This window comes from Somniosus microcephalus, chromosome 3 (genome assembly GCF_052327205.1).
Source record: "Somniosus microcephalus isolate GS21.2 chromosome 3, FLI_Smic_1.0, whole genome shotgun sequence".
NCBI classification, from domain to species: domain Eukaryota; kingdom Metazoa; phylum Chordata; class Chondrichthyes; order Squaliformes; family Somniosidae; genus Somniosus; species Somniosus microcephalus.
The window spans coordinates 165326390-165343122 of NC_140989.1; the positions used below are offsets into that span (position 1 = coordinate 165326390).

The window sequence follows — 16733 nt, forward strand, 5'->3', positions numbered from 1 at the left end:
TATGTTTATATCTTATGTAATATCGAATGTATAGTACTCAGTTTATGTACAAAACATACTTTGTCTTTGTTTACAGTTTCACAAATTTGTTCAAGTAAAGCTTCAAAACAGCAAATGGCTTCACGAGGAATTATTTTGAATAAGTGTTTAACTTGCTGGATAACTAGATAGGAGCACGTCTAGTGAGGCCAGTACACTATGACCACTAGTTTTAGACGCTCCAGCCAGGGTAAATAGCTTCTCAGCATCTACCCTGTCAAGCCCAAGAATTTTTAACGTTTCAATGACTTCACCTCTCATTCTTCTAAACTCCAGAGAATATAGGCCCATTAACTTGGACCAATTAAGTTGACAGCAGGTAGATTTTAACATAGATCAATGTAAGGTAATGAACACCGATAAAGGAGACATGAAATGAACAGAGTGCATTAGGAAAAGCAGGAAACGTCCCAGTAACGCTAATTATGTACTGGGATGTTATTCAAACCTTGTACAGTATAGAACAGTTGTTGAGATCATATGTTGTGTATAGTTTTTAAAAAATTAGTTTATGGGATGTGGGCATCGCTGGCAATGCCAGCATTTATTGCCCATCCCTAATTGTCCTTGAGAAGCTGGCGGTGAGACGCCTTCTTGAACTGCTGTAGTTTGTATGGTGAAGGTACTCCCAGTGCTGTTAGGGAGGGAGATCCAGGATTTTGACCCAGCGACGATGCAGGATCGGCGATATACTTCCAAGTCAGGATGGTGTGTGACTTGGAGGGGAACTTGGAAGTGGTGGTGTTCCCATGCGCCTGCTGCCCTTGTCCTTCTAGGTGGAAGAGGTCGCGGGTTTGGGAGGTGCTGCCGAATAAGCCTTGGCAAGTTGCTGCAGTGCATCTTGTAGATGGTACACACTGCAGCCACGGTACGCTGGTGGTGGAGGGAGTGAATGTTTAAGGTGGTGGATGGGATGCCAATCAAGCAGGCGGCTTTGTCCTGGATGGTGTTGAGCTTCTTGAGTGTTGTTGGAGCTGCACTCATCCAGGCAAGTGGAGAGTATTCCATCACACTCCTTACTTAGAAACATAGAAGATAGGAGCAGGAGTAGGCCATTCGGCCCTTCGAGCCTGCTCCGCCATTCAATGAGATCATGGCTGATCATCCAAATTCAGTACCCTGTCCCTGCCTTCTCCCCATATCCCTTTAGCCTTAAGAAATATATCCAACTCTTTCTTGAATATATTTAATGAACTGGCCTCCACCGCCCTCTGTGGCAGAGAATTCCACAGGTTCACCACACTCTGGGTGAAGAAATTCCTCATTTCAGCCCTAAATGGCTTATCCCTTATCCTTAGACTATGACCCCTGGTTCTGAACTCCCCGGCCATCAGAAACATCCTTCCTGCATCTAGTCTGTCCAGGCCTGACAGAATTTTATAGGTTTCGATGAGATCCCCTCTCAATCTTCTAAACTCCAGTGAGTATAAGCCCAATCGACACAATCTCTCCTCATACGTCATTCCTGCCATCCCAGGTATCAGCCTGGTGAATCTTCGCTGCACTCCCTCCATGGCAAGAACGTCCTTCCTCAGGTAAGGCGACCAAAACTGCACACAATACTCAAGGTGCGGTCTCACCAAGGCCCTGTACAACTGTACCAAGACATCCTTGTTCCTGTACTCGAACCCTCTTGCTACGAAGGCCAACATACCATTTGCCTTCTTAACCACCTGCTGCACCTGCATGCTTACCTTCAGCGATTGGTGCACAAGAACACCCAGGTCTCATTGCACTTCCCCTTCTCTGAATCTATTGCCATTCAAATAATCTGCCTTCCTGTTTTTGCCACCAAAGTGGATAACCTCACATTTATCCACATTATAGTGCATTTGCCATGTTTCTGCCCAATCACCCAACCTGTCCAAATCGTACTAGAGTTTCACGACATCCTCCTCACAGCATACCCTCCCACCCAGCTTTGTGTCGTCTGCAAATTTGGAGATATTACATCCAATTCCCTCGTCCAGATCATTAATATATATCGTGAACAGCTGGGGTCCTAGGACCGATCCTTGCGGTACCCCACTAGTCACTGCCTGCCACTCAGAAAACGACCAGTTTATTCCAACTCTTTGCTTTCTGTCCGCCAACCAGTTCTCTATCCAAGTCAATACCTTGCCCCCAATCCCATGTGCCTTGATTTTGCACGCTAATCTCTTATGTGGTACCTTATCGAAAGCCTTCTGAAAGTCCAAATACACCACATCCACTGGTTCTCCCTTATCTATTTTACCAGTTACATCCTCAAAAAATTCCAGTATATTAGTCAAGCATGATTTACCTTTTGTAAATCTATGTTGACTTTGTCCGATCCTGTCACTGCTTCGTAGTGCTCATCTATTACATCTTTTATAATGGACTCTAGCATTTTGCCCACTTCCGATGTCAGGCTTACCGGTCCATAATTCCCCGCTTTTTCTCTACCACCTTTTTTGAATATTGGGGTAACATTAGCTACCCTCCAATCCATGGGTACTGTTCCAGAGTCTATCACGTTCTGGAAGATGACCAGCAATGCATCTACTATTTCTAGGGCCACTTCCTTAAGTACCCTGGGATGTAGATAATCAGGCCCTGGGGATTTATCGGCCTTCAGGCCCATCAATTTTCCTAACACCATTTCCCTACAAATACTGATTTCTTTCAGTTCCACCCTTTCATCAGCCCCTATGTTCCCCAGCATCTCTGGGAGGTTATTTGTGTCCTCCTTTGTGAAGACCGAACCAAAATATGTATTTAGTTGGTCTGCCATTTCTTTGTTCCCCATTATAAATTCCCCTGATTCTGACTGCAAGGGACCTATGCTTGACTTCACCAATCTTTTTCTCTTCACATATCTATAAAAGCTTCGAGTCAGTTTTTATGTTCCCTGAAAGCTTACTCTCATATTCTATTTTCCCTTTCTTAATTAATCCCTTTGTCCTCCTTTGTTGAATCCTAAACTGCTCCCAATCCTCAGGATTATTGCTTTTTCTGGCCAATTTATATGTCCTCTCTTCGGATCTTATGCTATCCCTAATTTCCCTTGTTAGCCACGGTTGAGTCACCTTTTTTGTTTTATTTTTATGCCAAACTGGGATGAACAAATTCTATAGCTCATCCATTCGGTCTTTGAATGTTTGCCATTGCCTATCCACTGTCAATCCTTGTGCCTTGTAGATGGTGGAAAGGCTTTGGGGGAGTCAGGAGGTGAAACACTCGCTGCAGAATACCTAGCCTCTGACGTGCTTTTGTAGCCACAGTATTTGGGCACCCTACCGTCAAAATGTGTTCAAGCAGATTCAGAGAAGAGCAGTAAGCTCAATTGTGGGACTTATGGCTCAATATAGACCAACAAACTGAACTTAACATTAGAGAAAAGGCTGAGAGGAGATATGATAATCTACATAGTTATTTAATCTATCTACAACAGAGAAATTGTACGTGTGTGCATTTCCTGTTCCCTGTCACACTTTAGATCATTCAAATTTGTATCACACCTGCAATTCATTGGCTGAGTTTTTTTTAAACTGACAAAACAGTGACAAAGCACAAAAAGTAGACACTGTATGCATCAACAAGCAGAATGAAAAGCATCAATTGCTACATTTGAAAAATTACAAAATCAACTATGAGTCGTCAGCAAGAGATACCAGTAAAAGAAAGAGGATGAATTGATCACATCAATGAGATCATTTGAAAATAGTTTGTCACTTTTTCCTCTCCAGTCTGCTAAGGACTCAAACTAAGATTTATAACAATTAAAAAGATTTTTAAAAACATATTCTGCACATGAATGTATATAAAATTGTTTTTGTATCTTGAGTATCTTCATTAAAATTGTTTCTTGAAGGTGTCTCCGTTAGCGCAATCTAAAACTAACTCCACTGCCCTGAACTCTCCCTCTAACCTTGTACATAGGAACAGGGTATCTACACGTAGGCCATTCAGTCCCTGGAGCCTGTTCCGCCATTCAGTTAGACCATGGCTGATCTGTATCTCAACTCCAGTTACCCGCCTTGGTTCCACATCCCTTAATATAATGACCTAACAAACATCTATCAATCTTAGTTTTTAAATCTTCACTTGCATCTTCCTCCGCTTGAAATATTTATACAAGTTTCCAATAAAAGATGCAATGTTCTCTGCCTCAACAACCATTATCGAACCACAGATGTCAACCACCATAGGTGGGCTGAATGGCCACCTTCTGTGCTGTAATTTCTCAGGTACTGTGGTTCACTTTGTGCCTGAAATTTCAGAAGTCGTATATCCTGGCATGCATCAATCTAGTTCTCGCACTGCAGTCGACACCTTCTCTCCTCATACGGTGGAGGATTTCTGGATAATTCTGGGCATCTGTGCTTTCTTTTACATTTAGAACTGAGAACAATCGTTGACAGAAAATGTATTTATTTCCCCAGTGGCAAAGTTGAATTGCACCTTTCCACACTATATAACAATTTTTCAAATCACTTGAAAGTTGAGGGAAGATTAATTTAAGAAGCTTTTTTGAGCTGAGATTTCACAGACACACAGAATTAAAAAAAAACCTGCTCTCTCTTTTGTTTATGTTTAGAAATCTAAGAGACTTATAGCTGCAGTACTTAAGAGAAACAATTTTTCAAGAACTCTCTTCAATGTCTCTGGAGAGTGAATCTGAAGATACTTTTAAAATTCTTTCACTGGTGCTGTGCATCTCGCTGCCACTTCTGCAACCCAGTTTAAAAACAAACTATAGAATTATCCCCAGTGTTGCCAAACAAGGGATCCACTCTCAGTGCTGCCAGACCACAGGGTGCTGCTATATTATTAAACTCCAAGTGCCTCTCCAATGCTGCAAACCTTCAAAGATTCCCACTGCAGTACTACCAAACCCCACAATGCTGTCCAGTTCCAGAACCACCCACTCAGTGCTCCCAAGGTGTCAGCCTTGGCTCAGTGTCAACACTCTCGCCTGAGTCAGGTCGTGGGTTCAAGTTCCACTCCAGAGGCTTGAGCACATAACCTAGCCTATCACTCCAGCACAGTACTCAAGGAGTGCTGCACTGACAGAGGTGGCGGCTTTCAGATAAAACATTAAACCGAGGCCGTCTGCCCTCTCAGGTGGACATAAAAGATCCTATGGCACGATTTGAAGAATAGCAGGGGAGTTCTTGCCAATGCCCTGTTTAATATTTATACCTTAACTATCACTAAAATAGACAATCTGATCATTAGCTCATTGCTTTTTGTGGGAGCTTGCTGTGCGCAAATTGGCTGCTGTGTTTCCTACGGCAGTGACAACACTTCAAAGGTACTTCACTTTGGGATGTCCTGAGGTCAGAAAAGGCGCTATATAAATTCAAGTCTCTCTTTCTCCCAAATCCCAGGAAACTCCCTCCCACTATGCTATGCTGCTAAATCCCCAAACCCTCCCAAGGTCTGTTAAATTCCAGGACCCCACTTCAATGATGCCAACCTTCAGAATCTCCCCATATTCTGCTAAGTACCAGAACTCCCACCATAGTGCTGTCAAACCTTAGAAATACCATCGCAGCACTTCCAAATTCCAAGCCTCCCATCAAGTGATACCAAACCCCAAAGCCTCCCCTTCCTACTTCCACTAATTACCACATAACTAGCTCAAAAATGGTACATGCTGCCTATCATTTTACTGTATTTCCTGGGCTTCAACAAAAGGTAACAAATAAAATAAAGTACATAATGAATGCAACATATAATATGTCAAGGTCACTAATTTAGTTTTCACAGAATGATGGACATTTGGATTTTGGGATTCTGAAAGTTGGCTTGGATTGGTATTACAGTCTGTGCAATAGGAGGAAAGAGGTAACCTTGTCTGGTTTTGGATTGGTGGCTATTCAAGTCCAATCCAAATACATATGGAGTTTAAAAGCTAGCTGCCGTAAAATTTATGCCCCAGCCTAAATCCATCCTAATATTTTGACGTTTTGTCGGTTGCCTCTGAAGTTACTGGCTTGAGAAAGTAACCAAGCCAACTAATTCGAACATAAGCAATTATGTGTAATTTGCACTGTTATGCACGGCAACAAGTTATTTTTTGAATCTGGCGGAGAGTTTGAAACCATCAAGAGCTAGGTCGGGCTAGTTTAGTTCCCACAGTGGTAAGAAATAGATGGTAAAAGCCCGTTAAGTGTTTTAAAGAACATTAAAGCTGGTTACTGAGTCATGACCAGCAATATAGCTATGGACCTAGTGTGAATGATCTCTCCTTTCAGCTGATCACCAGCTTCTTTCTCCAGCAGGGATTATTCAACAGGTTATAATGCCAAGTAAAGCACACTTTCAACGTGCAGCTTCAGCATTCAGAAAAGGGGGCCCAAAACAAAGCATGATTTCAACATTTATAACGTATAATCCTTCTGAAAAATTCTTCTTCTTAGGCAGTCCCTCGGAACCGAGGATATCTTGCTTCCACATTAAAAATGAGCTCGCAGGTGACTGATGAGTCCAATGCGGGACCTACAGTCTCTGTCACAGGTAGGGCAGACGGTGGTTGAAGGGGCGGGTGGGTGGGGTGCTTGCGTTGACGTGCGCTCCTTGCGCTTGGCTTCCGCTTGCTCCCGGCGAAGAGACTCGAGGTGTTCGGCGCCTTCCCGGATGCTTCTCCTCCACTTTGTGCAGTCTTGGGCCAGGGATTCCCTGGTGTCGGTGGGGATGTTGCACTTTTTCAAGGAGGCTTTGAGGGTGTCCTTGAAGTGTTTCCTCTGCCCACCTGGTGCTCTCTTGCCGTGCCAGAGCTCCAAGTAGAGCGCTTGTTTTGGGAGTCTCTTATCGGGCATGCGGACAATGTGACCCGTCCATCGGAGCTGATCGAGCGTGGTCAAAGCTTCGATGCTGGGAATGTTGGCCTGAGCAAGAACACTGATGTTGGTGCACCTATCCTGCCAATGGATTTGCAGGATCTTGCGGAGGCAGCGTTGGCGGTACCTCTCCAGTGCTTTGAGGTGCCTGCTGTACATGGTCCGTGTCTCTGAGGCATACAGCAGGGCGGGTATCACTGCTGCTCTGTAGACCATGAGCTTAGTGCTGGGTTTGAGGTCCTGGTCTTCAAACACACTCTTCCTTAGGCGACGCTTGCGTCTGCGCTCACTCGGAGGTCGAACTCCTAACCATCGTCAACACCTTCACCGAAGCGTACGAGCATGGGCCTTACTCTAAACATCCGTAAGACAAAGGACCTCTACCAACCTGCCCCTGCCACAAGGTACTGGCCCCCGATTATCAAAATCCACGACAAGGCCTTGGACAACGTGGACCACTTTCCATACCTCGGGAGCCTACTGTCAACAAGGGCAGACGTCGACGACGAAGTCCAACACCGCCTTCAGTGTGCCAGTGCAGTCTGAAAAATACTTCATGTTTTAAAGGAGTATCATCCCCGTTTATAAAAAGTAAAACAATTCACATTAATGAACAATTTAGTGTCCCTTGAGAAGGTACACTAAACATATATTTTTCTGTTTCTTTTTCAGATTTCCAGCATCTGCAGTATTTTCTTTTTGCACTAAACATATATTTTTGGTAAGGACGCAACACCCCTAGTCCATTGAAATTAATGAACAATAGAGATGGTAAAGGCTGCTATTCTTACTTCCTCCAGCCTATGACACTGTTACCCCTAAAAGCAGTATTTCAAGAACTCCTGTTCTTGTTTGGTCCAGACATGACTCTGTCACCTCAGCCTGTTATAACAAAGACATATTATTTCCTCTGACTAACCGTGAGCAAATACACAGGAGGCTCACTAGTGTTATACACTCAACACATTTGAACTTAAAAAAAAATAAACACTATGGAATACAAAGATCTGACCAGAGATGCTGATTCCCACTATTCTCATGTGACGAACCATCATGTTATAATTTATACAAGAAATACTATAACTTACCACCACTGAAGAGATATCTGCCACTGATATCCTGAGTGTAAGAGTGGAGACAGAATATAATTATTCAGTCTCTTACATAATTTATTTACCTGTGAGGACTAAGACTTGCATAAGTACTCAGAAAACAGTGCATTTTAGTAATCTATGATGGGAATTACTTACATTTCTAGCTCTACTGATTATTGGGACTATAAATAATTAGTGGAGTTCCCGGCATTGCTCATGGTGAGTTAAGAGAGTGTTTTTATAAGGAATGGGGAATTTATGATGTAATGAAGAATGCATTATTTTGGTGCTATATTATTCGGCAAGGTAGGGATATAATGAATGGTGGTTAAGAATAAATGAAAGTAAAATACATTCCATATCGAAATTTAAATAATTAAAAATTAGATTAAATTATACAAAAAGATATAAACAATGTAAAGAGGATTCCATGTTTTGAAGGGTTTAGAAAGAGAGGAAATGTTGATCATAAAAGGTATTCAAAATTAATAAATTGCATATAAAAAAGTATTTATGATATATTAAAATCTCCTGTGGCGTTGCATATGGGGAGTCAAGACCAAATGTGGCCTTCAGGTGAATTTCAGCTAGAGGGCAGGGGATAACTGGGCCAGGACGAGCAGACGCAAGATTTGTAACAAAATATATAGATTATATGGAGTATTTTACAGACTATGTTATAGTATTTTATATTGTTCAACTTAAGTAAGACATCAACATAATATATACACTTGGAACTAAGGTAGAGATTTATTTGCAGTTAACAGATCTCAAAAGTAGGGATTAAAATTTTTTATAAAGCAGAAAGGGACTGAGGGAGAAGGTGTACTCAGGTTAAGAAAGAAAAGAGCAATGAAAGGGAAACATCAGAGTTGAACATGCAACATGAGAAAGCGATGAGAAGCGCGGAGAAGGGGGAGAGATGCACTGGAGAGATGTCGTCACTCAGTGACGTACATCAGGGTATTGGCTGGCTGGAATGGTAATGGGAGTTGATGGATGAGCCAATTGTTTTAATGCTGCTCCTCTGATATTCCTTACAGCTGGCTAAATCACATGTGCATGGGCTCTGAGAATCATGTGCATGTACCAGTAAAGCACGCAGCAAGAGGAAACATTGTCTGAGGCTGAACCAGACCGTTTGCAATCTCGGCGTCCTATTTGACCCTGAGCTGAGCTTCTGACCACATATCATCTCCATCACCAAGACTGTCTGCTTCCACCTCCATAACATCGCCCGCCTCCGCCCATCTACTGCTGAATCCCTCATCCATCCTTTTGTTACCTCCCGACTCAACGATACCAATGTTCTCCTGGTTGGCCTCCCATCTTCCACCCACCATAAACTCGAGCTCATCCAAAACTCTGCTGCTCGTATCCTGACTCACACCAAGTCCTGTTCACACATCACAACTGTGCTCGCTGACCGACATTGACTCCCAGTCCAGCAGCACCTCGATTTTAAAATTCTTACCCTTGTGTTCAAATCCTTCCATGGCCTTGCCCCTCCCTATCTCTGTAATCTCCTCTAGCCCTACAACCTTCCGAGAACTCTGGGTTCCTCCAATTCGGGCCTCCTGTGCATCCCAGATTTCCTTCGCCCCTCCGCTGGCAGCCGTTCCTTCAGCTGCCTAGGCCCTAAGCTCTGGAATTCCCTCCCTAAACCTCTCTGCTTCTCTACCTCTCTATCCTCATTTGAGGCGTTCCTTAAAACCTACCTCTTTGACCAAGCTTTTGGTCACCTGTCCAAATACCTCCTTATGCGGTTCAGTGTCAAATTTTGTCAGTTAACGTTCCTGTGAAGTGCCTTGGGACGTTTTACCATGTTAAGTCACTATATAAATGCAAGTTGTTGTTTTGCTAAAGTGGTTCTCAACCGACGACCAAGAATTGGCTGGGAGGACGGGAGGCAGGCTGGAGGCGGTGGGAGCAGCTTGGGGAACAGGATGAACATACATGCAGAACCAGCACCTGTGCACTGAAGAGGTGAGGGGGATGAGGTGAGAGAGAAAATCAGACTTAGAGGTGCAGGAGGGAAGGTCATAGAGCCCCTTCATAGGCATAACTACAACGGAGGCATCTGGTAGAGAACTTGGCCTCAGAATAAACAATGGTGAAGGCACTTCAGAACAGAAAGGCGAATTGTACACCTAACAGTAATTCAGAAAAATGCAGTTTTCCATCTGTGTAATATCTTAAAATGATTTACTTTGAGCATTAGAAAAGTGAGAATACCAAGCAGGCAGAGTAAAGGACAAAGGAAGAATATAATTGGAATGATTTGACCGGATCATTTATATAGCCTCCATTCAGGCTTCTTCTTTATATGCGAGTGAATAAGTTTGAAATCAGCAAGTCAGGTGGAAAAAATTTGGTTGAAGCCAAATAAATTTTTATATGACATAACAAAGAGGAGAATTTGGATAGATTTATATATTTAGATACATCTACAAATCTGACTGTAACTTAAGGGTATTTGAAGTATTGTGCAAAAATGTTACAGGGAGTGAGTGTGCACGTTATAGACAAGACTTTATTAATATATTAAAACCCTCAAGACTGTCAACATTTTCCATTATAAATTGCTACATCCGTGTTTATAATGGAATTTGTCTATGTAAACTTGTCATGTTGTAATTACATCCTCCCCACCAGTGCAGTGCCACTACTTGTGGGCAGGTGCAGTTACAATGTGACATAGGCAAATTCCACTACATATGTGGACATAGCAATTTATAATAGAAATATAAAATTAAGGACAGATTGTATGACTTTAAGATGGGGACTGAATTACGTCTGTGTGTGTTCTGGTCCAATTATCCCTCGCCGTCTAACCCCACTTTAGCTGAAGTCTACACTTGGTCTCGACTCCTTGTGTGCAATGCCAAGGGAGATCAACTAGAATATATTATTGCAGCCTGAACACCAAGTGCCACATATCCTGTTGCAGCTTTCCACACTCACTGAAAAGCAGGAAGTGCTTTTCTGTTACCAGAGTTCAACGATTTTGTTGCACTGTTGTATTTTTTACTTTTGTAACAATCAGCGCCACGAGCCACACAGATTCAGAGCTGTGCATACTCCAATTTCTACCAGAGGGAATTTTACAGTGGAGGCAACCATCTCTAGCAAAAAAAGAGCTGAACCTCTCGAAGTATCGAGCAATAATACTGTCCACCAATTGACCGGTTTAAAACTGAACTAGAATACACACATTTAAAACATTGCCATTTGCAATATAATGAGAACACTCAACACATGCTAATAATTTGGTTGCCCCTTACTGATTTTACAATTGTTGTGTATGATTGATCGAGATACCTGGTGGAAAGCAATGTATCTGTAAAATTCATGTTTACATACATCTTTATGGATAATACTAACATCTTCATTAATAGAATTATTTTGATACAAAGAATTAAAATAGCAAGATCTGGGAGATAAAGCCATTTGATGATCAAACCTCTGATGTCAGTCAGAGATTACAGCGATCCCGATTTAATAAACAAAGTGATCAATCACAATCATGCATTGCACTCCCAGATCAGAAACAGCCAAAGCACTGAGTGTGGATTAGAAAAGCCACTAAGCAAGGTGCTTTGATTATTAATTTGCGTTTTGGTTAGTGCTTCAGAAAGAAAGGTGTTAGTAAAATATGGAATTATTACTTCATACCTATATCAGATACTATGGTCTTGGAAAATTTTCTGCTTTTGTTTTTCACTGGAAAAGTATAATATTTTATATGTGAAGCAAAGCAAAATTAATTCTGAAACAGAAGAAAAATCTGAGAACTGAAATAATATTGCACCATAATAATACTATACCCTTTTCTATAAAGTTAGGCATTTTTTGTTCATCTTCAGAATTGCACGAAGAGGCAGAACCTACACAGGAATATATTGACAATGAATTAAATACAAAACGGTACAAACATTTTATTTTCCTCTAACTTAATCTAGGTTTAAATATGTAAGGTGTAACCGTGGGCTTATTTCATACAGCCCTGTGTAAGGCACTCTAGGGAGATGTCAATGTTTCTCCACACAAGAGACATACTTGAGTAATTCAGAAACGGGCCCCTCCCCATTCCCTTTCTCTCCCTGCATTATGCATAACACAAGTGCTGACTGACGCAAGAAAACTACTAGGCACTTGGTCTGAGTATTAAACAAGGCTTTAATCAACTGTTTTTCAACATGGAGATCGAGTTGTGTCCTTCACTAGTTCCTGTTAAAGAATGTCCTGAGCAAGCTGGGCCCATGCCCGAGTATTTATACGCTCCCTGGACAGCGCCACCAGCAGGCCGTCCAGTATTACTTCATAAGTCATTTCCACATGAATGACAAGATTCATGTCACTGACTGCAGTAAGTATATTTTTAGAACTTTACTTTAAGTGTTAGCACTAGCCACTTCCAATCCAGTCATCTTACATCCAGATACAGTCAATTACCCCTCAAATAAATGCACATGTCGGCTGCAAAAATGAAACACAATATAAAAGCTTCTCTGCTGAGGTGTAAGCCTATTCAGAGGTCTTCATAAGAGAAACACATGAAAACGTAACAAAAAAGGCTGTGCTGAAATCATTAAGATTACATCAGGGCATGGGGAACCTTTAATCTCACTCACTCACTCTTCTCCTGAAGGCATAGGCTCCTTGCTGGTTAGGGTCCTGCAGACACCATCTACTAGCTCATCCAGATGCCCATTATTCATGTGGCAGCCTCGACAGCGAGTGTCCTAGGGCTATTTGAGGGGTGTCAGTGGCCAGCTCTATTCTGTCCTCACCTGAGGTCTGCACACAAGCACTTGCATCAGAAGGGGCTGGCTAGATATCAGGTCAGTCAGTCATAGGTGAGTTCCATTAACTCAACATAGACTGGTGATCAAACCTGGGACCTTTGAGATCTGTATGGTTAACTGTCTTAACCAGCTAAGGCACGAGAGCTGCTCTGTAAATCTAACTGTTTACCCGTGAAGGGAATACAATTCACATTCATTTGCCAACTAAGGTCAATTATTTTTCTAAATATAAAACTGCCAATAAATGTAAGCTTTCCCTTCCCTCCGCTATCAACCCACCAGCTGCATCAGAAGCAATGGGCGAATACTGTTGCAACTACTCTAACTCCATTGCTGCTCATCTAGGTTGCAGATCATTCAGTGATCAAAGACTCTCATCAGGCGGGTGCAGCCAGGGTACGGTAGTATAATGGTTATGTTACTGGGCTACCAGAGTTCAAATCCTCCCCCAGAGCAATTTGAGAATTTGAATTCAGCTTGAAAAATCTGGAAACAATAAAAGTGACCATGAAGTTGTCAGATTGTCATTAAAAACCCAACTGGTTCACTAATCTCCCTTAGGGAAGGAAACTTGTTGTCCTTACCAGGTCTGGCCTATATCTGTCCCCAGTCCCACACTAAAGTGCTTGACTCTTAACTGCTTTCTGCAGTGGCTGAGGAAGCCACTCAGTTGTATCAAGCATGCAGTGCACCACCAGCTTCTCAGGGCAACTAGAGATTGGCAATAAATGCTGGCCTTGCCACATTCGAGAATTAAAAAGAAAACCTCTGTTGCATTATCTGCCCCCATTACAGCACGATAAGTTGAGGAGCGATTCCCTATTTAGGAGAGCTTTCCCCATCCGCTCTACATCAACGCTAATGTAACTGCAGAGGAAGAAAAGCAACAATGTTGGAAATACAGAGCAGGTCTGTCAGAATTGGAAAAAGATTGGTTAACCCGCCTTTTCCATTTCCAGAAGCTGGTGGAGCAGTTATGCATTTCCTATCTTTATTATTTATTTAACGGCAAGAGTTCCAGCAAGAGTCAACCTATCATGAACCAGTGCACTTAACAGAAGCAACATCAATCTCCAGTGAATCTCACATTCACACACACTTTAAAATTCAGGACTTATCATAACCTGGGAAGTATGTAGAGAACATACAGAAACAAACTTATTGAAAGTTGAAAGAACCAGTTTAGATGCAAACCTAGGTAGTACAAATGGTTGTAACTTTGCAAAAAAATACTACAGGAATGGTAAAGGGTAGGTAGGAAAGAGCTGGGGTATACAAGCTGGTTTAAGTTCTGCGCAGTCTAACATGTTCCAATTTAACCATAACATTATATTAACACGTATTTTCGATGAGATGTTAAGCCGAGATCTCATGGCATTATTTGAAGAGCAGGGGAATTCTCACCTGTTTCCTAGCCACTATTTTTCCCCTCAACCAACATCTAAAAGAGATTATCCAGTTATTTATCTTATTACGGTTTGTGCGCACAAATTGGCTGCCTTGTTTGCCTACTTAACAACAGTGACTCCAGTTCACAAGTACTTCATTGGCTGTAAAGTGCTTTGGGATATCCTGAAGACATGAAAGGTGCTGTACAAATGCAAGTTCTTTCTTTACATATATTGCACTAGCATGAATCCTTACTAAATGAAGACAACAGAGTGAAAAACATAGCACAAAGTAACGGATAGGTAGGAGGGGATTATAAAGCTGTGGATCACGACCAGGATACACGAAATAAAGCAAAAATGCCAACAATCAGGAGAAAAGGAGGAACAGCAAGAAACTAGTCAGTGGAACTCTGTGAAAGATAAACAATTCATTTATTTATACTAGGGATCTTCTATTGCACTGCTCATAGTGAATCAGAAAATATGCATTGACTGGTCTAGATAACTTGCATCTCTCATTAGATGAGACATTAAACTGAGGCCCCGTCTGCCCTCTCAGGTGAATGTATAAGGCCCTCTGACACTATTCGAAGAAAAGCAGTGGAGTTCTGGCCAATATTTATCCCTCAACCAACATCATTAAAAACAGACTATCTGGTTATTGCTGTTTGTGGGACCTTGCTGTGCGCAAACCGGTTGCCGTGTTTCCTACATTACAACAGTGACTACACTTCAAAAGTACTTCAATGGCTGTAAAGCACTTTGAGACATCCTGAGGTTGTAAATGGTGCTTTATAAATGCAAGTCTTTCTTTTGAAATCAGGAAATGATGAACCCTTAATCACACTCACTCACTCCTCTCCTGAAGACATGGAGTCCTTGCTGGTTAGGGTCCTGCAAATGCAAGTTCTTTCTTTGGGGGAATGGAGGCTGAAATTAGCAAAGCTTTTATTGCCATTTTTTAAAAGTTTGCCAGAGAGATTCCTGAGGACCAGAATGTAACTAAAGTGTTCTGCAGAGAAAATGATGAACTTACATCACTAAAAGGCTTTTGGTAAATTGCTACCAAGAAGGGAGCAGCAATAAGAGAGAATTCCTATACTGCTAGAGCCACCAAACTCAAACCAATGAACCCGGCAACAGGGGTCTGGTACTACTGTACATGAAACAAATAAAGACAGCCTGAGAGAGTAAAAGAGCAGAGAAGGGACAACTGGCACTGGTACAAAAAGATTTAAGAGAATGGAACTGGGCCATGATCACTTCAATATACTGAAGTAAAATCCAATGTAACTTGATAGCTGGGACCCAAGACCAGAGTAATACTTCTCCCTTTTTTAACCTGGCTCCACATACAGCTACCCTCTGCTTTCTTTTCTTTTATCGAGTTAAGAACCCATCTATATTTCTTACCACTAATACCCACTGATTTTAGTTTGTATTTTGGGAGTCCGAGTACACTACATCATATGGCTTCCCCTTCCCCTTGTTGAGATGTTCTCTCTCTATTAAAAAAAATCCCTCATCCAATTAAAAAAATTTAAATTGTCCTCAAACACCAGCTACTTTATAGATTACAAAAAAAAACAACCATGAATACCTTAAAACTTCAGCTGTTGTCAAAAACAAACTGCTATTCTTGCCTTAAACAAAGTTGGCACTTTGCTGTTGCTGCTGTGCTGGCCTGCACTGCCTCATCAATCTAAGCCTATCCAGATAGGCTGCAGCCCAACCCCAGGGCTTCCCAGGTCTAACTAGGCCATAATGCTTCCATGTTAATTGCTTCTCTCTCAGCTGATAGGACAGCAGTTAGGCTCTGGGACAACAAGGTGTGCACACCAATGTATCCCCTAAGGTCTGCGGCTGCGCAGTAATATCAATGGTCCCGCGCAGACCGCTCATCGGCTTTTACGTTTAAATTTCTGCGCATGCGCGGTATTTACAAGGGACCGCGCATTAAAAGAAACAGGCTGCTCAGAACAAAGCGCAGCTTACAGGGAACATCGGTGCGTGCACACACAATAAAACAAGTTATGCCCAGTAAGAGAAAGGCAGCCATCACGACTACCGGCAATTAAACAAAACCTGGCACGCACAAGGACACAGACATGCAACATGTGTGGCATGGATGGAGCGCAGTATTGTGACAACAAAAATATTTTGGATTTGGAAATGCAGATTAGAATCTCCGTGCAACAAGCCCGAACAGCTGTTGATTAAAAAAGTATCTTCAAATAGAAAAAAAGATGACCAAGAAAAACTGTCACAGCAATGTGAAGTTTCAATTTTAGTGTCTGATAAGTCCTAATAAGGCAACAATTGGACACCATTGGTGGACAGGAGACAAGAACTGGTCAGTCATTCATGGGCACAATACATTAACAGCTGCATATAGTGACACCAGAATGGAGATGATTACGTAATTCCCTCGCCACTGCTGTACGTGACTGGGATTGATTTTACGAACATAATTTGTATTATGTAACTATCCTCCACTCACTGCATTTTGTTGAAAAAAAAAAAAAATCGCTGTGCTTTTATTGGGAGAAGTTGCTGCAGTTTCAGTCACCAGTTCTGTTTGCAGCTGCAGTT

The 16733-nt window shown here is 42.0% G+C and overlaps 1 protein-coding gene across 4 annotated transcripts in view; it reads right to left on the bottom strand.

Moving 5' to 3' along the window:
* LOC147121525 (syntaxin-binding protein 5) overlaps nucleotides 1-16733 on the bottom strand; it is a 324726-nt gene that overhangs the window by 75010 nt on the left and 232983 nt on the right. For 2 of the 4 annotated variants that reach the window (XM_085981855.1, XM_085981856.1), the window contains 2 exons: nucleotides 11770-11829; nucleotides 11618-11665 (listed from right to left, as the gene is read on the bottom strand). The exons of the other annotated variants lie outside the window; for them this stretch is intronic. In XM_085981855.1, the coding sequence (XP_085837981.1) occupies nucleotides 11618-11665; nucleotides 11770-11829 (108 nt within the window). The remainder of the gene's footprint in view (nucleotides 1-11617; nucleotides 11666-11769; nucleotides 11830-16733) is intronic. 4 annotated transcript variants of the gene reach the window in all.